Here is a 26,028-nt window from a genome sequence, read left to right as displayed (position 1 = left end):
CTCCCTGTATTTCTGCACCCCAGGGAGCAATTTGAGGCTGTGCACATGGGAACAACACCTCTCCACCCAACCACTCCCCCCAAATCATTAACTTCATGACGGTCTTTAATTAAGAAAATGAGGAAATTACAGGAGAAAGAGCAACATTATTAAGGCGGGCCCAGATTCACTGCTGTCTACTCATCCTGGTTTCAGATATTACTCACAGGAGGGGTTCTCAAAATGTCCGGGGCCAGGGGTCCCTTACAGGGGAGGACCTTTTCCAAGGAATTCCTCTTAATCGTAACACTGATAAAGCATAATGCTTACTACCATTTGTACTCTTAGATGTCATTGCACCTATTTGTATTCTTAAACGTTTCAACCTAAATACTTCAGACCTGTTTGATAAACAGAAACACACATTAGTGCCTCAGTGGGGAAATTTACACTATTATTGAATGTTAACACCACTTATTCATCTTTAAACAAAGGGTGATTTTATTCAAATTGCATTTGGACTCAACGTGACAGCATTTATAGCCTACATTTAAAGTAATTTATCTTAAAAGCTTTCAGAAAATGAACAGTAGCAACACTGGCATAGTCCTAATAAACCCAGATATGTAAACTTACCAGTCTAAAGCTGACTTTCAGTTAGTGCTTCAACTTCAAAATAGTGAACTTATTGCTGTGACAAATAGCTTTGACCATCACTGACTTATATGACTGTATAGACTTGTGATGAGTGGAGAAGGGGAGTGAAAGACATCCCTACACTAAAACAAAAGTAATCCAATCAACTGATCAATACTTTTATGGCTTTTGAACCTTGGCGACTCAAACTAAACCTCTCAGGATCAATACATGGCTTTCTGGCTAGTTTGACTCTTTAATAATAGCTCTTGAGCCTTTATTACCGCTTTGTTTATTCTGTGTTTTTATCCAGAATATGATCCAATATTTATTCTCACAACATGGAATAAAAATAAAAATCTAACAGGTGTATAACTTGGTGCACGTGTGCATGCAGGAAGACAGTGCAGCCAAATAAATTATTTTTTTTCTGCTCCTTCACTGTGTTTGTGTGTCTACCAAACTCAAAGTAAACAGCCGATTGCACACATTCATTCAAACACACCCACATGTCAGCGGCAGGCAGAAATACTGTACTATAATGACAACTGTAATTGAATGCAAATGAGGCAGTGGGCAGGCAAACAGGAGCACATGCATCACAATACACACACAATACACACACACACACACACACTCACACCTTGTAATGTTATGCAGCATGCGCCGTAATGATATCTTTAATTGACTCATTAACATTTCACACACTTAGTGTGAAAACACACACACACACACACACACACACACACACTTCAGTGTCAAAGTGAACTGTGATATATTTTTAATGGAGTGAAAACATGCGTGCACGTGCGCGTGCGCTCTCTCACACACACACACACACACACACACGGTTTATTTATTCATGAGCATCGTGCTGGATTGGGTCCATATTTTGCAGCCGGAGGGTAATAGGTGTATGTGTGTGTGTGTGTGTGAGCAGAGCAGCGGTGGTGGTGGTCTCCGGACGGACGGACGGACCGACCTGTACCGGGCTCTCTACCCGGAACCATTCTGCAGACAGGAAACTACCATTTTAACGGCAGCAGCATCGGAGGAGCCGTCGTACACACACAGGGGGGGGATCCTAAATCTGACACGGGGCGGAAAACAACCGACCAGCCGACCGAGAGGAGAGAAGAAGGAGAAACACGACGGGAACTAAACAAAGGCTCCGTGAGGCTGAAGAGGAGCAGCAGACTGTGGCCACAGACAGACCGGAGCAGCCAGAGGAACTAGTGTTTGTTATCGAGGCAGCAGCAGCAGCAGCCCTCCCGGGCCGATGGACAGACGGGCCTCTCAGTGTTTTTCCATGGTGGATGAAGAGAAAGGCCCGCTGACAGGCAGTAGAGAGCCGGACCTGCTCTCCTCTCTCCATGGTCTCACTCCTCTCCTCTTGGGCTGCTGAGCTGCTTCTGCTTCTAGACGTCGGATGCTTCAACAAGGTGAGAAAACACAAACAAGAGCCGTCTCCAGCAGGACGCTCATTAGCTAACTAGCTGCTAAGCTAAGCTAACTGGAGCTAACCGCTCTGCTAAGCTATGCTATGCTATGCTATGCTACCTCATTCATGACAGTTTAGTTCTATTTATCAACATTATAACGCTGTTACTCACACTGTACGTTAATGTAAACCACTCTATAGGCATATAGTGTTTTTATATGATGTTATTTAACGACCGTTAGTGTAACATGTTGGTAGTTGATGAGCTAGCTGAGTGATTGATGGATGCTAGCAGCAGACGGTGCTGAGTGAGTGAGTGATCCGTCTAACCTGCTCCTTCACCGGTTCGTCTGTTTCAGACTGTCGACCTAAAGTCACCGGGTGTCGGCGGGGAGAGAGAAGACAGTTTCCTCCCCCGGAACACGCTGCGGTCCAGCAGGGAGCTCCAGACCTCCAGACCGGTGGATCATCAGCCGGTAAGATGGAGACAACGAGCAATCATCTCCCTCCTCCTGTCAAACTACGTGTTTAGCTTCATTAGCTGCAGTTTGTCACTTGTGCTCTCCTCCCGAGCTGCTTCATTAATAGTGAGGGTTTAAAGCAGATTCAGCTAACATGTCATTTTAAACTCTGCACATATCTGAGCATGCTTTTTTGCAAACACTGATGCAGAATCAGGAGCTCACACTAACTCATGGCACCACTGGCTATGTGTGTGTGTGTTAAAAGTTATTTCCAAATAAGATGCACACTTTTCCTCTGATCTGAAAAAGTTGCTGCCTACTTTTTTGGAAGGAAAGAGATATATGTAACTTTCTGTTTGATAAACAAGAAGATATTTAGTCACTAATATAGGAGCATCAAATCAACTGGGTGATGCTGAATACTGATCCAAGTACTTATAAGTCATTCATGTGATTGACAGTGAGACACCATGAAACTAATGTAAATATGTGCATCAGATAAACTAACTCATGCTGTAGAGTATAACCTTAACCTCTTAAGCCCTAGGGTGCTGAAAGGTGTGGTTCGCCTAGACAGACATACCCAAAATAAATCAAGAATAGCTCCACAGCTACCAGGTCTATATACCTGATCTCGGTCTCTATTGACAGGTAAGACCTCAGAGAATTCATCCCTAGTGTCAGTAACATTGTGACTGTTACTATGCCTGAGTAAATTGTGATGAACATCCACACCTAAAAGGTTTTCTAGATCAGACAGTGGATAACACCATTATAGCAATGATACCATGCACAGAGATGCCAACGAATTCATTCAGCAACTCCTTGACTACAACTGTGCCAAAGCAGATATAAATAACACAAAGCACATAGATTCTACAAAGGTTTTAGTGAGGATAGGACCAGGCGGACTCTCCATGTGGCCACTCAAAGTGTGCCAAATGGGTTTCCTACCTCTTGAAAGGGAATCTAGCTATAAAATACTCCTGATATCCACTACAAAAGGCTATGTGCACACAACGGAGCCTTTGGCCATGACTTTTACCCTGTGCATCATCACATTCTACCATTGGGCACAGTAGAAAATCAATAAAAATCAACAAAAATTGTATAATTTTGACTCCAAATGGAGTAGTTTTATTATAATAATGAAATATGAACAAGTAAAACTTAGATAATAACAAATAAGATCAATAACAAGGTAAATAAGAGAACAAAAAAAATCTAAAGTCTAGTATGTACATTCAATATAAAAGTCAAAAACATTATAGAGTAAAAATACAATTTTTTCGTTCGTTGATTTTGTAAGTAAAATTATTGAAATCATTGCCAAACAAACATTGTTTAGACAAAATACACTTGGAGTGTTTTAGTAGCGCTAAGGCCTTGTCTTTTAGAAACAATTTGGAAAAAAAGACCACCACAGCATTTTATGAAGTTTTTAAAAGACAGTGTTTTAACACACAGCTCAGCCGAACCCGGTACCGGGTTCTTCGGGTAGAAGAGGTTAAAAACTCCAAGGACGTCTCTAAAACATTTTGACCAGTAAATAGGTTGGGAATGTGTATTATTATTATTATTGCACTAGAATCCGTGTTGAGCTCCTCTGCGGTATGTCATACTTCATTTCACATGACAGCTTGACAGCTCTGTAATTGTTTTCGTCAGGAGATTTCTGGGATCTGAAAATTGAGAAACCTGCTGTGCTCAGTGAAGCTGTGATTTGACATGTTGAGCATGTTTTTTCACATGTTGGATAAGAGTCATAGACATTTTTCCTCACAGAGAAAGATGTTTAATAAGCACATGTCTCTGAAACTGATACAGACTGTTAAGAAGCTGTACTGTGGTCGATGCTACAGATAGCGTTGGTTTAAGGTAATTTTCTTTTCAAAATGTTTCTACATAATGCTTTAAATATACTCTTCAAAGTTGCTACATTGACTTTTTTTACTTTGTAAAATAATACATATGTCACCTGGTAGAGAAAGCATCATTAAGAAATACAGATGCTTTACATTTATAGTTTTATTTATTGAGGTGTAGAGCCACAAAGAGCTGCCACCGACCATCCTAACAAATACAGAAATGCTCAATCACACAGTCAGACTCCTGTTTTTGGCTTCTAATATTATAGATAAAATTCACCCATTGATCCACTACTTGTTCAATTGTTTAGGTCCCTTATTTTTTATTTCATTTTGATATCATGGAATGAGATATTAAGAAAAATGACTTCCCTCTTAATGTTTTCTGTTACGAGAGTGAATCAAATTTGAGGTTTTAGTTACAGGTGTAACGGCCCTCACATCAGCTGTATGTAAACATAAGAAAATAACTAATGAAAATATAATTATATCTTTATTTCTAATTTATTTGCTTTGATGTTTTTGTTGAGTCCTTCAGGTAGAAAGGTTTTTTTTTTTTTTTTACATGTAACAGGACACTTCAGCAGGGAGGATGTTCACTGTTTGGGGTATTTGAGCCCAGGGTCACATTCAGCACTTGTAAAACGTAATATATATAAAATGTGGAAAGGATTATGCTCTGAAGGTCCTGGTGCAAATGTTGGTTGCAGTTTCATGTGGTTTTCTGAGACCATTTAACAAAAATGTTCACACATGGGTATAAAGGTGCAAATGGCTTTATATAGTGCATTGAGTCTGTGGAGCTTTCACCCGGGACATATTTGTTTTCACCACTGACACACCAACCAAACAGACTCCAAAGGCAATTGTTAAGAATGGCATACTGTTAGGAGGAAATGTATCATTCAACCTGTTGAAAGGAATTCCTCATACATCGTGAATGGGCGATCACGTGCCACTGAGAGATAAAAGTCTTGATTTTTAATGCAAAAAATGAACAGATTATTTCCTTTTGTCTGGTTAAAAGAGCTGAAATCAGTAAGATCAGCTGTGCTGCATGGTCAGGAATAAAAACCTGCAGACTCAGTCGTGCTGGTTTTCTGTCCTACCAGCTAAAGTTACCTGCATTCACCTGGTGTAACAGGTGTGAACTATATCGCTGGTAGAGAGCTAGAATGAAACTCTGCAGCCTTCGAGACAGGTTTGACTGCCACATGCTGCTTACTGAAAAATGAATTAATGTATCCTAAATATGACATTTTTATCTTTGTGTTGTGGTTTATTAGATTGCTGTTGTAATGTGTGTATGTTTCACTTCATTAAATTACAATGCAGTAATGTAGTTGGGTTTAAAACAGATCTTTAACTTAGTTGTGTTGTGTGCCATTTATTTCAGGCCGTCCCAGTTAGACAAACTGGTAACTGAGCAGAATTTAGATTAATTTGCTTTTGTACTGAGTAGCTGGACAGCAGCAGAAGTTTGTTTTGTGGTTTGAGTTTGGATTAGGAGTGTGATTTTTTTGTAAAAGTTGTAGTCGACAAATGTTTGTTTTGTCAATTTTTTAAGCGGGCTGCAGCTCTACTGTGTGTCTGTTTCTAATTAATATTAATTAGAACAAACATTGTTTATATATTTATATATATATATATATATATATATATATATATATATATATATATATATATATATATATATATATATATATATATATATATATAAGAAACTGCTTCTCTAAGAGGATGTTTTTATAGAGAAGCATGTGTACGGTGAACAGAAGCATCTTTCTTCTCAAAATCACCGTTCGTGTGTTTGTCCTTGTGGTTCATCAGCTTTCTAACAGTTCCTACAGCACCTTGCAGCATTAATGAGCTTTCTAAGGAACATTTCACACATACAAATAGACACACACACACAGCTTTAAGTAACAGCAGGTTTCAATATTGTTCAGAAGGAAATCAGCATTCATTTTTGGTTTTGTGATTTTTATTACTGCTGTATCTGAATATTCCTCAGATACAGGATCAGCCCACGTTACGAGCCCACAGTGTCGCTCTGCCGAGCTTCAGACTACGCAGATGTGACGGCACATATGAGGATGTTTGGCCTCTCTGGTTTCTGTCTCAGGGGAGAGCTGTTCATGTCGAGTGCTCTGTGCAACGCCAGAGGAAGGTCAAAATTAAGAACGGAGTTAACCTCAGTCTTTAAAAAAAGATACGTCACCCAGAACATGAGTCTTAAATTGTTTCTGTTCAGAACTTTAATGCTTAAGTTTTGTTCAGGAAGAACAATCAGCAGGTTGTTACCTACGGTGAAAGAAAGAAAGAAGCATTGTTTCCTATCGTAAAGACTATGTCATTGTATGTTTATCTTTGCAGAAAAATTAGCAGTATTCAACTCTGAGAGCACTGATTCTGACCAAACCAGGCAAAGACCTGTTACCGGTCTACGCAGAGCTTAGTCCCCACGGCCTCAGAGATGTTATATGACACCATGCTTGTATGAATTCTGGTTATAGACAGCGTAAGGGGCTGTTCACATGCTGCGTCTAAAAAAACGTGCGAAAAATTCCAGCCGTGCCGCTTTCATCCTTTTATCCAAGGTTTTTACATAAGGTTTATCCAACTCGGAGGTTGCGCTACCGACTCACCTGCCGTTACTAAGCAACCAAAATCTGCTTGCTACAATGACGATGATGAAGTTATGGTAATTTAGCAGGAAGCCTCACTGACTATCTAAAAAAAATTCAAAACACGTCGGTAAATGGATTTCCAGCACTCCTTTACAGTAGCCTTACTTCTCCATTTGTCAGTTTGCCTGACCTTTCAACCGGATGTTGTGACGTTCTTGGACAGAAAGGCTGAAGCCAGTAACATAGTCCGTGGGACATAATCGTAAAGCTCTGGGTAGCCCTGCAGTAAAATGATTAACTTCTCCTCTATATATATTTAATATCAGTCTACGGGACTGATATTTACGAAAGAAAGAAAAGATATGTGCCGGCTGTGATTGGTCATTACTCGTCGTATGACATGCGGTGCCCGCTGTAGCAAACTATTTTTTTATCTAAGGGTGCAGCCGTCACGCCATGAAAAATAGGCGCTTGGGAACGCTTTTGCGTCGTGACGGCGTCGTTCTCGCGTTTGAGCATGCCTGCCGCGCGTCTGTATTGACAACAATGAATTTGAGCATGCAAAAGGTGCAGCATGTGTACGGCCCCCTTAAACCAGATACTGGACTGTGTTTTTATAAAATCTAGCTCTAACTTAAATGACTGGTTGGTCACAAAACTTTATTCTGCTTGCTTGTTGGTCCTAAACATGTTGAGGATTCCTGGTTTAAAGAATGAAGGAGTGTGAGGTGGCATTAATAATGTCATTTTTGATCTCAAGCCAGCTGCATGTTGTTGTCATGTTGCACATACTGTGTATATATATATATACACAGTATTTCTTATCTTGTTTTGGATCAAAATTTCAGTATTATTAGAAGAAGATTGCTCTTCTTCTAGACTGACAGTTATCCCCAAGGCTGTGTTTGAAGCAGAAATAAAAGATTTGACAGAAAGTCAGATATTCTATTTTCTGATTGGGAATCTGTTGTAAATGCTCCTCTAGGTGTACGATGCTAGGTGACTGAGTGAGTTACATCAGACACTGGAAGCATCAATTTCCACATTGGTAGTGAAGCTCTGCTTTCTTTGACAGGTTAACAGTATCAAGCTACTGCTCCACATTGTGACCCACATTTGCATGAATGCATTTTCTCCTTAATTGGTTTTAAAAACCTTTTGAGATCAAAACAGGAACATACTGTATATAATCAGTGAAGTTAATTGAAAATTTCTAAATATCAGATTACAATTCTGACTGAAGGGATTCGCTGAGTTTGAATGTTGATTCTCAGCAGCCTGTATTCCTCCCGCACACAAAGACACTGTCCACCAGACCACCTTGTATTATCTGGCATTTAGAAGTGTGTGTCTGTGTCTGTGTCTGTGTCTGTGTCTGTGTCTGTGTGTGTGTGTGTGTGTGTGTGTGTGTGTGTGTGTGTGTGTGTGTGTGTGTGTGTGTGTGTGTGTGTGTGTGTGTGTGTGTGTGTGTGTGTGTGTGTGTGTGTGTGTGTGTGTGTGTGTGTCTGTGTCTGTGTCTGTGTCTGTGTCTGTGTCTGTGTGTGTCTGTGTCTGTGTGTTGGAGACGACAGGCAGCCATGTTATCCATCTAGGCTCTGTCAGCCACTCTCACTAGTGTATAGACAGTGTGAAGATGCAAACACCAGTCAAATAGTACACTTCAACACTTTAAAGTAATAGAAAACCAGTATAATAATTAAATGTTCTGATTATTGCTCCAACGTTTCAGTTCCATAAATGGAAACCAGTCGATTAAAAGTTGCATTTGCATGTCTTATTTTTTGTCTGTTTAATTTTCTTGATCGCTGCCGTGTTTAGTTTATGTCAGCTTTGTCCTTAATAATGCATTTATTAACTTAACACCAGTGTGATTAAAACTGCTCTCTCATATTGCAAAGAAAGACACATTGTGCAACCAGACTGTATTCTTATTTTGGATCATTTAAAGAACCGAGGAAAACACCTTGCACAAAGTGGAGTTATATATTCACAACAGCTGTCGGTTCATTGGGTTCAAGCTGGCTGATATTAGAAAGCCTGCTGAAGAATAACATTATACCAGGTTGAACAAACAATCAAAAGGCAGAGTGCTTTCCAGCATTTCCTCACTTTCCACCCCTCTGAGTGGGTATTCAGTATAAAGAGGGAAGGCAGTGACACAATTTCCTCTTAGCTAGAGTCGGACATTGTCAACATGCATGTATTTTTAGCCCAAAAGTTTAGATGTGTTGACCATGGTTACACTTAATTTTCTCTGGAGAAATGTGTGTTGAAAAAGAGATACATGAAACTTACCACCCTTTTAGAATGAAACCTTCAAATTTGTAGTAATAAAACATCACCAAAAAAACTACAGGCTCGAGGACCGTCTCAACAGAAAGTGAACATTATAGTTTTTTATATCAATAAAGTGATCAGCTCAATAAATGGACTGGCAAACATTAAATGTCAGGTTAAATAATCGGGCTGGGACGATTCACCTATCTCCCGATTCAATACTATCACGATACTTGGGTGCCGATTCTATATGTATTGCCATTTTTAAGTATTGCGATTCGATATTACGATTTATTTATTTTTATTTATTTATTTTTTTAAACATTTTTGTAACAATAGACCATGGGAAAAAAGTGGAATCTTTTACTGACTTTTACTTTGGAAAATATTTAAATTAATATAATAAAAATGTATTTTTTTTTAGCATGTATGTAGTCAGAGATGTCCTGAAGTCAAATATATCAGTCATTGTCAGGAATTATTCATTACATTTCACAACCCAAAAAATCAAAGAATCAAGACATTTCCATCACAAATTAGTGGTATTTTCTTTTTAATTTGTAAGGGACATGGAATGTTTTGTACTTTTGGTGAATATAATCCATCAATCTTATTTCCATAGATGTATTTTGTATATACAGTTCACTTTGTTAACACCTTATTTTGAAAAACGGACGTAGTCCCACGTGTATACTTCCACTAACTTCCCCAAGTGCGTTGCTAGCACTCCCTGTCAGCTCCGTTCTCTTTATACATCCATGGTCAGCTCCATCGGGACCGTTTGAATGCATTTAACATAAATGTCAGTATATGGGTGCTCTACAGTTGTAGCGTCGGCCCATTTGACCACGGAGATGAGAGCAACGGCCGGCTCCACCGCACGTTACCGTGATACGATAACGTTTCCTGTCCATGACAGAGTTAGCATGCAGCTTTAGCCGTGATGTCTAGCTCTGCTCTTCCTGCAATGTGTGAAACCCAAAGTGTTTCCATACTTTACTGGATGTGTAGTGTTTACCACGCTGGATTTAATATGTGAGGGTGCAGGTCGTATCCACGTATACCTGCCGCTGTTGTCTGCTTTGTCGTGTCAGCTCGCTGAAGCGGTAACTTCCTTCTTTCTCCGCATAGACTCAAATGAAGCAAACATATTGTATCTGGCATTACAAAATCTATTTCAAAATTGTAAAAAAAAATAAAAATTAAATAATGAGTACTGAAGCTCAAAATGCAAAAATATGTTTATCTTCAGCTAAATCAGTTGCTTGTGTTTAAACCGAGTTCTTTATTTGGTTCCCTTTGAGATAATCAACATCCGGGTTTTGAGGCTCTGAGTGCAATAAAAGCAATACAGTGTTGTTGAACTCTCTGTGCCAGAAGTGGTTTGTTTATCTGCTCTGTATCAAGTCACTGAATCACTAACTGACATTATTGTCTTTTCTTTTCCCTTCTCATTCTTCAGGCTGTCCGAAGAACTCCATGAGGGGACAGAAGGGCAGTGAAGCAATGGTTCACCCTCCACTGAAATAACGGACACACTCCACTTCACGGGACCGCTGACCTGATTTTTATAAATCAGCATACGATTATGGAACACTCTGAAGAAACACTACAGACTCTGTTTTTTAGTATGATTTAGTTTATTGCCTATTTATGACCCTTTTTTTATGACATCCCACTGAAGCACTTGAAGGCTTCACTCTCGAATGGAGAGTAACAGTATTAGTGATACATTTATGTGAGAAAGTCAAGCATCGGCTTTTGGTGGATTATAGCGGTTCGTTGGACGTTCGGGGGTCAGGACTACCTCTGAAAATCCCACCTTGTCAGTTTGACAAGGGGTCACCGCTGTTTCCAGCAATCACAGGCTGAGTGCACGTGGCCGTTGTGGCTACGTGACACTTTGCCACAGCTGTATTGGAAGATGTTCCAGTTCAGCAAGTACCCCATGGACATCTTAGAGATGCTGAGTGGACACCAGGCCCACCAGTTCAAAGGCCTGGGATTAGAACGACAGCTGAGCCACCAGCAGCAGGTCCAGCTGCAGCATCAGCAGCAGCTCCAGCAGCAGCACCAGCCCTCCGCTGACAGCTCTGGAAGCCTCCTGTCCGGCCTCGGCCTCGGATCCCTCCAGAGTTCTCGGAGTAACGCCTTCGCCGACTCCTCGTCGTTGTTCGCCAAAATGGGCGCCCCACCCCCATCCATCTCCCATCAGAGCCACTCGTCCTCTTCGTCTCACAGCTCCAGGAAGTCCAGTAAGATGAGCAGCAGTAGCAGCAGCAGCGGGAGCGGGAGCTCGGGGTACCCCCAGTTCCTGCGTCCTTTCCACCCGGCCGAGGCAGCGCTGGCTCAGGAGCAGCTCCACTCTGGGATGGGACGTTTTGACTTCAGCGGGGGCAGCGGTGGAGGAGGCGCAGGGGTCCTCGGGGGAGTCGTCACACCTGCACCCCCGCCTCCACCGCTGCATCCAGGTCTCTCTATCCCCCAGCCCTCCCCTGGTCCCCCCTCTTCGTCGCCCTCTACCTCCACCTCTTCGGCCTCCAATAACCCCCCCGGCAGCACTGCAGTCCCCTTAGTCGGCCAGTCCGATCCCCGCAGCCTCCACCAGCAGTTCAGCTGCATGCTCGCCGCCAACCAGTACTTCCTGTCCGGCGTCCCCACCAACAGCAGCCTGGAGCAGTTCCTCGTCCAGCAAGGCACTCACAACCACTTAGGCTTGGGTCTGGGCCAAGGGACCGGCGAGTCAAACTCGGCCCTGGCCCCTCCCCCCGCCCTCCACTCCTCACACAGCCACAGCCACACAGGGCAGCCTCAGCAGCAACAACAGCAGCTGACCCCTCATGCCTTATCTCATCCACACAGCCACACCCACCACCCGCACCCTCTCCACCCGGCTCCCCAGCCTCCCCCGCTGGGTGGATTTGATTTCCAGGGCATTCCGGTCCTTTCCTCTAACCAGATAGCGTCACTAATGCAGCAAGAGGCCGGCCTTCCCCTTCCCCTGCCCCTGCACCTGTCCCTCTCTAAAGACGATGCAAAAACAGGAGACAGCTCGTCTTCATCAGCTTCAAGTGGAGGAAGCAGGAGAAAGAAAGCGATGGCGGGCTACCTGCCCCAGAGGAAATCGGAGACTAGTACCCACACTCAAGGCAGCAGCAGTGTTAGTAACTGCCATAACAGCAGCTCGAGTGGGCACAGTCAGAGCTCCTCATCGGGCCTCGTGGGAGGAGGATCTGGGGGTGTTGGGATAAGTGGCATCGGAAGCGAGCCACCGCATTCCTCTCTCCTCTCACCGTCCTCACAGCAACAGCAGTCATCCTCCACCGTCTCCTCCTCTTCGTCTGCCCCTCCTTCCTCTAACTCCACCTCTGTGCTTGTAGCTAACGGTAACCAACAGTCCAAATCCCAAGACCGCCACCGTAACAGTTCATCTGGCCAGGCCGAACCAGAACCCCTTTACCACTGTGGTGAATGTGGTAAAACCTTCACCCACCTCTCCAGCCTCCGGAGGCACCTCCGCAGCCACGGCTTGACGCCAGAAAGCCAGAGCAGGAAGTCAGACTGTAACTCCCCCAGCCCAGAGAGGATATTCTGCTGTGGCGAGTGTGGGAAGAGATTTAAAAAGAGGGGTCACCTCATCCAACATAGTGTCACCCACTCAGAAAACCGACCTTTTGTTTGCAACATCTGCCAAAAGTCCTTCAACCGTCGGGAGTCACTCACAAGACATGAGAAGATTCACGACGAGAAGCCTTTCCGCTGCCCGGCTTGCGGGCGTTGCTTCCGTGAGAGCACCTCCCTCCTCAACCATGCTGCTTCAGGTGCCTGTGGTAAACCTCCGCGGAGTTCAAAAAACCGGACGAGCAGTGGAGGGAGTGGGTCGTCCAACCCGAGCAGCAGTAAAATGGGAAGCAGTGGAGACAGGGTGGGAATCCCAAACGATGGGGCAGCAATGAGTAATGACGGGAAGTATGCAACGGATTATTCCAGAAGTCGCTACCAGAATCCGTCGTCCTACAGCAGCGGGGTCGACGACTACAGGCGACCACAATCCTCGTCTCTGTACTCCTCAGAGAGTTCGCTAGCCAGTGAAATGAACAACCAAACTCTGCGTAAGGCCCCTTTAGCCCCAACTCTTCATCCCCACCCACAGAGCCAGCAACAGCAGCAGCACCACCACCACCAACCGCCGCAACAACCACAGCCACACCTCCCCCTCTCCTCCCTATTGGATGATTCGGAGGACGAGGTCACCAGCAGCGCGATGTCGGCCATCGCCGCTGCAGCCGCAGCCTCTTGTGATCTAAACACAGAAAGCCGGGAAGGAGAGAGGAGGGATATCATTGGAGGCCTGCTGGGGGGGTTGGGGTTTGGTAACCTGGGCGGACCGTCATCCACATCCAGCCTCAACGGTTCCACCATGCCTTTGACCCACCCTAGCCAGCCCCACGCCAAGCCCAGGAGGCCGAGGAAGCCCCGGGAGAAGAGGGACCCGAGCAGCATCGTCAGGAGAAGGAGGAGCCCTGCGCCTCCGGGGGACGGGACAGAGAGGCCCTACAGCTGTCAGATTTGTTGCAAACGTTTCAGAAGGGCGGAGACCCTGCGGCGCCACAACCGCGTCCACACGGGGGAGAAGCCTCACGCCTGTGACGTATGTGGCAAAATGTTCCGCGAGCCTTTCCACCTCACCAAGCATCTGACCGTGCACTCTGGTCAAAAAAACTACAAATGCAATCTGTGCGGGAAGATGTTTGCCTACGCACAGAGCCTAGTGAGACACGGGAAGCTGCACAGGAAAGGTGAGATCGACAGCCAGGGGAGGAGAATTAAAGGTGCTGCTGCTGCCGCCGCCGCTGCCGCCATCAGTCAAGTCGCCGCCTCGGGAAACTCTGACTACTTCTCAGCTTGCTCCCAAGGAGAGAAGTCTCCAACATCTGGCACCCCCTCTCAGCGGCTGTATACCTGTACAGTGTGCTGGAAGTCATTCCGCCACTATTTCCACCTGACGGCACATCAACAGACTGTCCACGGTGGCGGGGTGGGGCTGGAGAAGTCCTTTCGTTGTGAAGTATGTGGTAAAGCCTTCGCCTACTCCAACAGCTTAGTGCGCCACAAGCTGTCTCAACACGGCATCGACCGCAGTGGCCAGCGAGTCAACCAGTCCCAACCCCCCGGATACTCACCACTCTTCTATGATTCTGGATCAGGTCCAAACTACGCCGGGTCGTCTCACATGCAGCAAGGGGCGACTGGGCAACAGCAGCAGCAACAACAACAACAACAGCAGCAACCGCCGCAACAACAACAACAACAACAGCAGCAACAGCTGCAGCTGCAGCACCCTTTTCACTACCGCTCAAAAAACTTCCAAAAGCGGCATGGACAAACAAAAAAGCAAAGAAAAAAAAAAAGACGAGTGCTGATCCACAGCATCATGAGGGACGGAAAGCTGGTGGGTGTCCCTCTGAGCAAAGACACCCGCAGGAAGCTGCTGGCTCTGAGGAGGAAGAGGGGCAAACTGCAGGCAGCGCTCAACAAAAAAAAGCTCCTGTCCCAGCTGAGGATGAAGGGCGGCGTGATGAACGTGAAGTCGTGGAGCGGAGGTGCCGTGAAAGTCGCCGGACTGACATCGATGGAAATCCCCATCAAGCGCTTCCCCTGCCCCATCTGCCCCAGCACCACGTATGCCAAGCAGGGTTCTCTGCTGATCCACCACGCCATCCGGCACCCGCCGAGAAACTCAGGCCGCCACGCCCGTCTGCGGTGCCAGGTGTGTGGGAGACGCACCAGCTCATTACACAAAGCCTTGAAACACAGGGGCCACCATCTTAAACAAGCCGCATTCCAATGCCGCAAATGCCGACACCGTTTCTGGAACCCCCGCCTCCTGGAACGCCACAAGTTCTGCTGCCGGGGGGCGCCTGCTGGCGTGAACTGGGAACTGATGAGGATGAAATCTCCGCCGTCAGATAATGTCCCTTCACCGCCTCAGCTAACGGTCCCAGTTCTGGTCCAGCCTGAGAGATCAACAGTTCTGACTGAGTACAGTCAGTAAAAAAAACAAAAACACTTTTCTAGACTAGATTGTTTTGATGTTTATTTTTTTTAAATAATCCAAGAAGCAAGCAAGAGCTAGCAAGTTTTTAACAGAACAAGATGGGCGAACGCGGAGGGTTTAGTGTAACTACCGTCACATCCCCACAGCCCTCCTGAATACAATCCTAACTTACGGCAGCGGAGGTGGCTGATAAATTAGAGTGGACTTCAAAAGGCCCAAAACACCTCCCCTCAGGTGGAGGAACTCTAGACAGTTTTAGTAGCACCAGTTCGAAAAAAATGCATTAATCCAGTTTCGTTCCATCATGTTTTATTTTATTTTTAATTTTCCCATTAGCAGCGTTGGCGCATAAATACAGATTGGATGCCGATTTAGTAGAAGTGAGGTACCTTTTAGTACCAGTTTATTTTTTCAAATTGTTTTCACATTATTCACAGTTAAACCGTATAGTCCGTGTCTCTTGCTCTGTATGTGTTTATTTGTTACCCCAGTGGAGAATCTCTCACTTTTTATACTGAGATGACATCTGCCCTCGAGATAAATTAAATCTTTTAAGAAAAATAGAAATCCATATGAAAAGTAAAGGCTCTAATCTGTCACGAAAGGCAGTTTGATGTGCTAAAAGTGACTGAAAAAGGAGTTAGGACAAAACAGAAAAGTGTTGGTGACCTTGTTTTTAATGTACACTACTTATGTCATTTTTTTAAAGAGGCGTGGACGGAGAGAAAACACGACTCAAACTGTTAATGTATTCAGGATTTGAAAAGGACAGCAGAAATAACCGGAGTGTACTGTACAATTCGTATTATATTTTATTATATATTGATGATTTGCTGTTTTTTACTCCAAGTATCATTTCTTTTATCATCGTTGGTATTGTATGGGTGGGAGGGAATGAGTTGGGGGACTATCTTTGTAAAACAGCGGGATGAGTATATGTATCGATGTGATATTTTTTTCCCCTCCCTGTACCCCTTTTACCCACTCCCTCATTGCCACAGTTATGCCCAATTTTTGTAACAAAAGCGTGTACACATAGTTCATTACTTAGGTCCTGTCCAGACGTGTTTTTTCTTTTTTTTCTGTAAAACTAAAACATGTAATATTATTACTAAATTACTATCCTTTTCTTTGCCTAAAAGTGAGTTGTTGAAAACCCTCAAATCAAATAAAAAAACAAAAACTGAAATGGTACAGTTGGTTTAAGTTTATGTTAAAATTAGGGCTGCAACTAATGATTGTTTTCATTGTTGATCAATCTGTCCGTTTTTTTCTCAATTAATTGATTAGTTGTTTGGTCTATCAAATGTCATAAAATAGTGAGAAATTACAATCAGTGTTTCCCAAAGCCCGAGATGACGTCCTCAAATGTCTTGTTTTGTCCACAACTCAAAGATATTCAGTTTACTGTCATAGAGGAGTTAAGAAACCCAAAAATATTCCCATTTAAGAAGCTGGAATTTTGACTTTTTTTTCTTAAAAATTACTCAAATCAATTAATTGATTATCAAAATAGTTGGCGATTAATTTAATATTTGACAACTAATCGATTAATCGTTGCAGCTCTAGTTGAAATCTGAGGACTCCCTCCCTAGTAGTGAGAAATAATGGTGATTATGTTAATTTAGGTAATGAAAAACAGTCAGTTTTATTTTGCGAGTCCTTAATTTCCTTGGCATTTTCCAGGATAAAACTGTAATTTAGTACTAAATATATGGAAAATAAGATTTTCCGTGGGAATTTTTTTTTTTATAATCATCAGTTTTGAATTTCTTATTGGAATTATTTGCCTTTCTATTGACACATTAATTCATTTGAAGGCTACTAATTAAACACAATCTCAATTTACCCAATAGTTACTATCAAGTTGCATGGTTCATTCCAGGAAATTCATAAAAATGTAAATTGTAAATTATTAGAAAAATATTCAGATATTACAGCCCCTTCTAATTAAGTGTTACCAAAAAATATATATATAATTTATATATATACTGATCAGCCATAACATTAACAACATTATGACCACTGACAGGTGAAGTGAATAACGATGACTCTCGTTACCATGACACCTGGCAGTGGGGGGGGATATATTAGACAGCAAGTGAACATTTTAAACTTTGTGTTGGAAGCAGAAAAAATTGGCCAGCGTAAGAATGTGAGTGATTTTGACGAGGGCCAAATAGTGCTGGCTAGACAACCGGGTCAGAGCATCTCCAGAACTGCAGCTCTTGTGGGATGTTCCCGGTCTGCAGTGGTAAGGACCTACCAAAAGAGGTCCAAGGAAGGAGAACCGGCGACAGGGTCAGACCCGAGGCTCATTGATGCACGTGGGGACTAAAGGCTGGCCCGTGTTGTCTGATCCAATAGAAGAGCTACTGGAGCTCAAACTGCTGAAAAAGTTAATGCTGGTTCTGATAGAAAGGTGTCAGAGCACAGTTTGTTGTTTATGGGGCTGCGTAGCTGCAGGCCGATCAGGGTGCCCATGCTGTCCTAATGTTATGGCTGATTGGTGTATATTGCAACAATAGCCCATCATTCAAGCTGCTCCTAAATTAATTTAGCTATAACACTTTTTCCTAAGAGGGTATTGGAATAATGGTGCTTGTTTTTTTCCTCCTCACCTCTCCAGGGAATTATTATAATGTTATTCACTTGCTTGTTCTATTTGTAAAAAAAAAAATTAGTTGTAGCAAATGTGTTTGTCATTGTCACTGCCAAAAAATGGATCATTGGAGTTGAAGGGGCAGCTTTTTATCTCAAGGCTAACCACAGCAATGAGTTTAGAAAGGGGTCTCTGCAACCAAACCACAAACAAAAAAAAAATCCAACTTGCATGTGTGTGTGAAAGTGAAAAAACAACAACAATGTTTTTACAGAAACAATGTCTAGATATTCAGGGTCACTTCACTGTTTTCATTAAAACTACATCTTTCTACTGAAGAAATAGTCCCTAATATCCAAACTGTTGACGGCATGTATTTCTTTTATATATATTTTGATTAATGGTGGTTTAAAAAAAAAGTCTTGAATTTCAGTTTTAACATTTGATTATGTTGATTAACTTTCAACTCCATTAAAGCTGAAATAGGTGAGATTAGAGTAAATATGATTTAAAAAAAGAAGTTATTTTTATAAAACGGTCGCTATATCGTGACAGTAGTACATGAAACGGGTAACCTGAAAAAAATCATGTGCCTCTGTGTCCTCCGGTGCTCCTAACCGCATCTGCAAGATTTCACAGACCGGAGGAAAACAAGCAGTAAGAGCTGATCTGAGATCTGCTGTCCAGCTGCTGTCTATGAGAGCCGGCTGTCAATCACTCATGAACGCCGACCAAATGGTCAAACTAGGCAGCGCTGATCGAATATGAATCAATATTCTGTTACGTTAATGCCTATTTCTCTCCTCAGATGTTTTCAGAATCATCTTGTAGTGCACGGTTTAGCCGTAAAATGAGAACGTTTGTGACGCGGCCGCCATCGTGGAATCTGGTGAAGGAACACCAAGTTCCGGTCACATGACTGGAGCACAGCCAATAGGAACGCTCTCTCAATGAAATGACCTGTGATTGGTCAAAGTCTCCCGTCACTGGCTAAATGTTCTAAAGCCTGAAAACAGAGCTATGATGAGTAGCAGAAGTCTAGTTTTCTCTCAGAACACTTGAATTACAATATGCTGAAAGGTTATTATGGAATTTTTGCCCAATGATGCCAAAAATATACTGACTACTGCCACTTTAAGGGAAATACTTTTTCTTCAGTCATGAAAGTCTCTGAAAGTTTTTATATCCAATATATATCTGAAGCTTTTACTCAAAGAGTTGATTAAAAAAAATTGCATCTAACGTCAATTTAATAATTTCTCTAGTAATTTTTTTTATAGTGTAGTTAGAGGTTAAATGCTTTTGCGATATAATGATGATAGCAATTTTGAGATTAATTTGACATGGACATGCTTTATGATCAGTATTAGGTTTAAGATGGTTAGCTGTATGTATGTTTTGATGTATATGCATGTATTTTGATGTATATACATGTGTTTTGATGTATATGCGTGGGTTTTGATGGTGTAGTTGCTCGACAGCCTCTCCAGTGGACCGTAGTGCATCGTGATGTACACTGCCTCCCACTGGCCAGCTGTTGGAAATGCGACACAAATTTCTCAAAACAAAGATGACGGCCGGATGGCCAGAACCGCTAGCAGCCCTCCAGGTAGCATCCAGGAATATCTGGTCAAACTTCTATAGTAGGAGACCCTTGCAGGTAAATAACATTTGGTCACATCAAGTAATAACGAAGGAGTAATACAGTCGTTAAAATGTCCATGTATTGATTTTATTTTGGGAGAAAATGACATCATGCATCGCTAGCTAGGCTATATTTCAGCTACAGTTAATACTATTACTGTGACGTCATACTTCATGCGCAGTTAGTTTTTTGGCTGTAAATCAACTAATTTATGTTTTTAGAAAGAATGCAACTTGTTGCTTTTGTAAAAAAAATATATTGACAATATTGAACAGAAATAAGTGTTTATTTAAAACATACAGTTCAACAGAGAGAGGTGGGGGGGCTGAGGATTCAGCAACAGGTTTGCATTGAACAGACAGGAGGCTGTTATAACCTGTAGGCTACTGTAATATGTTAGAATATGTGAACACACTAGTTTAACGGCATTGCAAATATATATATCATTTTATAACACCATATATGATTTTATTCATTGGTTTGTTAAATACATATTTCTCAAGTTGAAAACTCAAGTGCATGTTGTCCACCTGAGTACCTGCCTAAAGAGGTATAAAAACAAAGAATGTACACAATAAAGCCTGAAAACAGAGCCATGAGGGGGAGCAGAAGTGTAGTTTTCTCTCAGAACACTTGAATTACAATATGCTGAAAGGTTATTATGGAATTTCTAAAATATAAAATATATATATATATATTTATATATTTATTTTATATTTATAAAATATACATACATAATTCAAGTGTTCTGAGGGATAACTAGACTTCTGCTCCTCATGGCTGTTTTCAGGCTTTATTGTGTGCATTCTTTGTGTTTTTATACCTCTTTAGGCAGGTACTCAGGTGGACAACATGCACTTGAGTTTTCAACTTAAAAAATATGTATTTAACAAACCAATGAATAAAATCATACATGGTGTTATAAAATAATATATATTATGCCGTTAAACTAGTGTGTTCACATATTCATGGTTATAAAAACACTTTGGAAAATTAATCTTGACTAAGGTTGTGATGATTTATGCATGAAAGGGTTAAGGTCAGTGTATGGATCTAAGGAATATTTGCAGCTGCCATTAAACTACTCAAAATAAAAATTAATAAATAATGTAATGATAAATAAAAAAAATTCTGAACACTAAACTTTCAGAATGACAGGAAAACAGCAGCTCAACGACATCGTCCGTCCCCTGGAAGCTTGTTTCAGATTATTAATCCACTGTGTGTATTTTTTATCCACCCTCTCCTCCTACAGGGACACTGAAGTGGTTTCTCTCTCTGACACATGTAGCCTGCGACCCCCCCACGCACACAACAGGAGTAGACTCAGAGCGCTGCAGCTCCACATACATCAATGATAGGAGGTCAGGTGTTGTGCACCTGGAGCACGCAGTCAGGTGAGCTGTTTATGCCTTCATCAGTATCCAGCTGCCCCCCCACACCTCCAGGTTTAGACTGGGGAGTCTCATGTGCACTGACACGTGACAACCAAGAGAATTATCTAGTTGTAAAAGCAGTTAACAAGAAGTATTCAGATCCTTTAGAAGTAACACTTTATAATAACCATCATTTATAAATGGTAAATTGATAGTTAACTTATTTTATAGTTATTTTTATCTGTTATTATACTTAATAATGTATACAAATTATTAATAAAGCTTTAATTTCTATTTTATCAGTAGTTTGTGTAATATTAAATAATATAAATATATATTGTATCATAGCCGATAGGAGATGATAACAATTACATTCTGATTACAGGAGTAAAGTATGATCAGTTTATTTTTGCACACATAACATTTTATATACTACATTAAGTATTTGTTAGTGATTACCAAAGGATTTGTAAACCTTTAAGAAATCATTTGTAAAACATCTATAAACATTACATAGATAGATGGACCAGAAACCAATTATTAACCATTGACATTAACTATCTAAATAATGTTTATTGATGCTTTACAAAGTATTTATTAACCATTTAAGAAGGTATAATAATCATCTGTTGCAACTTTATATTAGCCATCCAAATAATGATTATAGATGGTTTACAAACCAGTTATTAACTATTAACAAAGTTTTACAAATATTTATCTACGTAATGTTTATAGATGGTTTACAAACTATTTCTTAAAGGTTTACAAATGATATGTTAATCATTAACAATTACTCATAATAAAGTAAATAAAACAATATGTGAGCAAACAATAAACTGTTAGATTAACATCAATTATAGCATTACTAATAATTAGTAAATATTATGAATTATCATTTTGTAGTTTGTTCAGTTAGTTTATTTACCATTTATTAATGAGGGTTATTATAAAGTGTTACCTTTTAGAAAAATACACTTAAAGTATCAAAAGTAAAAGTAGTCATTGTGCAGTAAAATGTTCCCTGTCCGCGTTTTACTATTACTGTATGTATATATATATATATATATTTATATATATGAGGTATATGAGGTTTTTGGATTAATATAACCGCTGCATTAATGTGTATGTTGCATTTTACTGCTAATTTTAACTCCTTTTATATTTATGTATTTATTTGATGGAGACAGATACAATATACATAGACAAACTGAAAACAAGCATGCATAGTGTTTATAGCGGATGCTAGTCTGCAACATCTGTTCCCTAGAAGGGCTTTTATATACTGTTGGCTATTTTAATCTACAGCAATGCACCATATTATATAAGATCATCATATGCTTGTAGCATCGCTGTCCTGTGAGAATTACTATTTATTAAAAAGTCAACTTTTCATTGTGTCAGAAAAACAGCCCTGTTTTCATCTCTGTGATGCTGCATTTTCCAGCTGATCCAAGAGGCTTTTTAAATTGCTTATTTAGCTTAAGAAGTAAGTTACATTATCCTTCCATTTATTAGAAAAAAATTAAAAATCACTGAACAGTAAGGGTATAAAAATTGTAACTTGAAAAGTAAGTAAAGCTGTCAAGACAAATGTAGCGGAGTATGAAGTGCAACATTTACTTCTGAGATGTAGTGAAGAAGAAGTATAAAGTTGCATACAATGGAAATACTCAAGTTAAGTACAAGTACCTTGAATTTGCCTTTAAATAAATATATAGTTCCATTCCAGAACTGGTGAACAGTGTGTTGTAGCTGTGGACTGTATTTTGACTGTAATGCTTTGGTGCATTACTGATAAACCGCCACTAGATGGCAACACATAAACACAGTTTAAATGATGGCTGCCTCCCAGGTCTGGAGGAAAGGAGTGAGGGGGAAATAATCTGAATTGGAAATGCCTCATGAAACTCAGATCACACATTAGTGGAGTCAAGCTGTTGTTCCTCACTTCCACTAATGCATGCCAGCGTACACACACCCCTGTTATGTGTGTGTGTGACAGAGATAATTTTGGCCTCTTACTACTACTAGCACATTCCTGTCATGTATATTTGACAGCATTCTGTCACCAGATAGGCCTTGCAGGCTTTTCCAGGTCCTTCAAGGAACTGTTGTTCCCACAGTGCAGCTGCTGCATCTGATTCATGAATCACTCAAATTAGTATCAACAGGAAGCTCATGATGTTGCATGTTTATGTGTGATTTATGCCTTCATAGGCTGTTATTATCAGTCTGTCATTGATGATAGATTTGCCATTTTAGCTTTCACTTGATTCTACACAGGAAATACATGACAGGGCATGATTAACAAGACCAAACATGATAATTGACGTGAACACTATTGAAGAACAAAAATGTAACCATATGAGAAAACTCTGTGATGATTATTTAGTAATTTATTTATTTATTTAGAAAGGACAGTGCACATTAATAAACATAGCTGTAAATGTCCTACAGTTAGCCACAAGGCTATTTTTTTATCTTTATTTTATTTTTTTAATTATTTATTTTTGCAAAAAGGATATCTTTCAACTGTAGTTCCTGGACATACGTTACAGAGTAATCATAAAAAAGATGATTAAAAAAATGGATATATGCATGCAGTGTAGAGTAATAATAAAAAGTTAACATCAGTAGTAGTATTACAAGAAATTTAAGCTACTGTAAGGTACAAATTAGAAGATAAAACACATATAATATAGTACACAGCATACAAAACATTATGCTATATTAGCAGGTAAGTGAAAGAGTTTGGGATATAATTTGATTTCTTATTTTTTTTTAATTTCGTAATTTTATTTAATATGTATCATGTTTTTACCACTTTAATCATTCAATCGTTATTATTATTATTATTATTATTGACTCAGTATTTTTTTAAATACTTTATTTTATTTTATTTGTTTCATGTTTTTAGCACTTTAATCATTCAATAATAATAATAATAATTATTATTATAATAATAAAAAATATTAGTATTATTATTGACTCAGTACTTTTGATTCAGTATTTTTCTAAACATTTAATTTTATTTGTTTAATGTTTTTTTAGCACTTTAATCATTCAATCATTATTACTATTATTATTATTATTATTATTATTATTATTATTATTATTACTATTACTGACTCAGTTTTTTTTTTTTTTTTTTTAAATGATTTATATTTATTTTCATTTAGTGTGGTTGAATTTATTATGAAGAAATAAATGTGTTTTTTTTCCCACTAATCCACACAATCAGCCCCCCCTCCCGCCCGTGTTCCCTCGTCCCCCTCCAGACGGCCTGTCACGCGGCAGTAGCATGGGGAAACCTGTGGGCGGAGACTGTGACCTATATTTGACCAATAGCAGCCCGGTAGAGCAGCGAGTGACCTACATTCAGCCAATCACCGCGCGGCAGGGTCGCCGGTAGGCAACAGTCGGCGCGTGCCGGAGCCATGTGCTTCTTTGGTGTTCAGAGCGCGAGAGACAGATAGGGACATTTAACAAGGAGAAAAACAGACGAACCGAGGCTCTCCCGACCGGGTTTATGGGATTAAATACAAGTTAACCACCTTAAGTGTAATGATTTAATAATGTCATGGTTTATAGTTGTTGCATTAGTAAAATATATATATTATATATAAAACATTTATATAAATATATTTTTTTCAGTTTACACTCCAGACAAATCAAAACATGGAGGTTGTGTTTCTACCTGTAAATGTTATATTTTGATATAAAATGTTAAAGATATGGTGTGACTATATGTATCATTCCACATGTGTACACTGATACCCGTGTTTGCTTTGTTTGAGCTGCTGATTCTGACTCTTTAAGTCACGTTGTGGGTACAAATAATCACATTTTACCACATTTCTAATATAAGACAGTAAAGGTGTTATCAAGCAGCATCCTGGCGTCTCGGCACCGTCCGACTGTGTTCAGGTGTCCTCTCAGTCAGTCAGTCAGTGGTCACCGCTGTTGTTGTGGCCTCGCTGTTTAAATGACAGCGTGAGAGCAGAAGAGAGGGGCGGGGTGCGTTCACGGTCCATCCAGGACGAGGCTCAGCTCAGTGGGCGCGGCTTAGTGCTCAACAGTCTGTGCTGCTGCCAGCTATTGGCTGAACCCGCTGGGAGGGGTTGTGTTTTATGCAAATACTCGTTGCGTTCAAGTACTGCCGGATGAAAAACGAAGACATGAATAATACCACTGTTAAAGGCGAGCACAACAAACATTCTGGTTTCACTCAGCAAGGAGATTTATTTTCCTCACGTTAACCACCCACTGCAGAGTGAAAACTATTTATGAATTGAACTGAAAATCTGAAATCAAATATCTTGATGTAGCTTACTTACAAAATAGGTGTACAAATAAGATAAACAACAGACAGGACTGTTATGTACACAAGTAAGTGAAACAATAGGCCTAGGTGTATATATACATATGTATGCTATAAAAAGCATCAATGACAAATAATACAATTTAAAATAAAACGTCTATATATAGATTTGTATATATAGGCAAGGCAAGGCAGCTTTATTTGTATAGCACATTTCAGCAACAGGGCAATTCAAAATGCTTTACATAAACATTCAAGAACATTGCGACAAAGTGCAAAAGAACATTAAGACATAATTAAAACGGTTCTAAAAACATAAAAACATTAAAGATTAGAAAACAAGCTAAAAATAAAAGCAAGAATAGAAACTAAAATAGAATATAAGACACAAGAGTAAAAGCTCTAGTGCAGTATAAGATCATTATCTGATTTAATAAAAGGCAGCAGCAAACAGGAAAGTTAATATACAAGTCAAGTGTTCTGTAAATTGTAAACAATACAAATAATGCAAATAAATAAATAACGAATGGATACCTGGACTGGATACAGTACATGTAAAGATATCTATATACCATCTAGGATTTATATTGACAGTGACGGATGATGTGTACACATAAGTATCGTCATAATAGCTTAAGAATTCTACTCAATGTACAATTTCTAAGCTACAAGTAATAATAATAATAATAATAATAATAATAATAATAATAAACTTTATTTGTATAGCACTT

The 26,028-nt window shown here is 40.4% G+C and overlaps 2 protein-coding genes across 2 annotated transcripts in view; both read left to right on the top strand.

The window, feature by feature from the left end:
• The first annotated feature begins 1,284 nt into the window (after nucleotides 1-1,284).
• On the top strand, nucleotides 1,285-16,542 carry znf865 (zinc finger protein 865). The gene is made up of 3 exons (XM_037794535.1): nucleotides 1,285-2,057; nucleotides 2,416-2,532; nucleotides 10,758-16,542. The coding sequence occupies exon 3, from the start codon at nucleotides 11,220-11,222 to the stop codon at nucleotides 15,348-15,350; it is 4,131 nt and encodes a 1,376-aa protein (XP_037650463.1). The 5' UTR covers nucleotides 1,285-2,057; nucleotides 2,416-2,532; nucleotides 10,758-11,219; the 3' UTR covers nucleotides 15,351-16,542.
• Nucleotides 16,543-19,284: 2,742 nt separating this feature from the next.
• The window catches only part of dbpa (D site albumin promoter binding protein a), a 40,335-nt gene continuing 33,591 nt past the window's right edge, over nucleotides 19,285-26,028 (top strand). Inside the window, exons 1-2 of the mRNA XM_037795051.1 lie at nucleotides 19,285-19,615; nucleotides 20,856-20,997. The gene's annotated coding sequence lies outside the window, so the exon portion shown is untranslated. The remainder of the gene's footprint in view (nucleotides 19,616-20,855; nucleotides 20,998-26,028) is intronic.

This window comes from Sebastes umbrosus, chromosome 15, assembly GCF_015220745.1.
Source record: "Sebastes umbrosus isolate fSebUmb1 chromosome 15, fSebUmb1.pri, whole genome shotgun sequence".
NCBI classification, from domain to species: domain Eukaryota; kingdom Metazoa; phylum Chordata; class Actinopteri; order Perciformes; family Sebastidae; genus Sebastes; species Sebastes umbrosus.
The sequence above is the reverse complement of the archived record's forward strand: the minus strand, read 5'-3'. Positions and strand labels throughout refer to the sequence as shown.

Bases quoted from the DNA above. Each gene is read 5' to 3' on its own strand.
- znf865 (XM_037794535.1), top strand. From the start codon at position 11,220: ATGTTCCAGTTCAGCAAGTACCCCATGGACATCTTAGAGATGCTGAGT.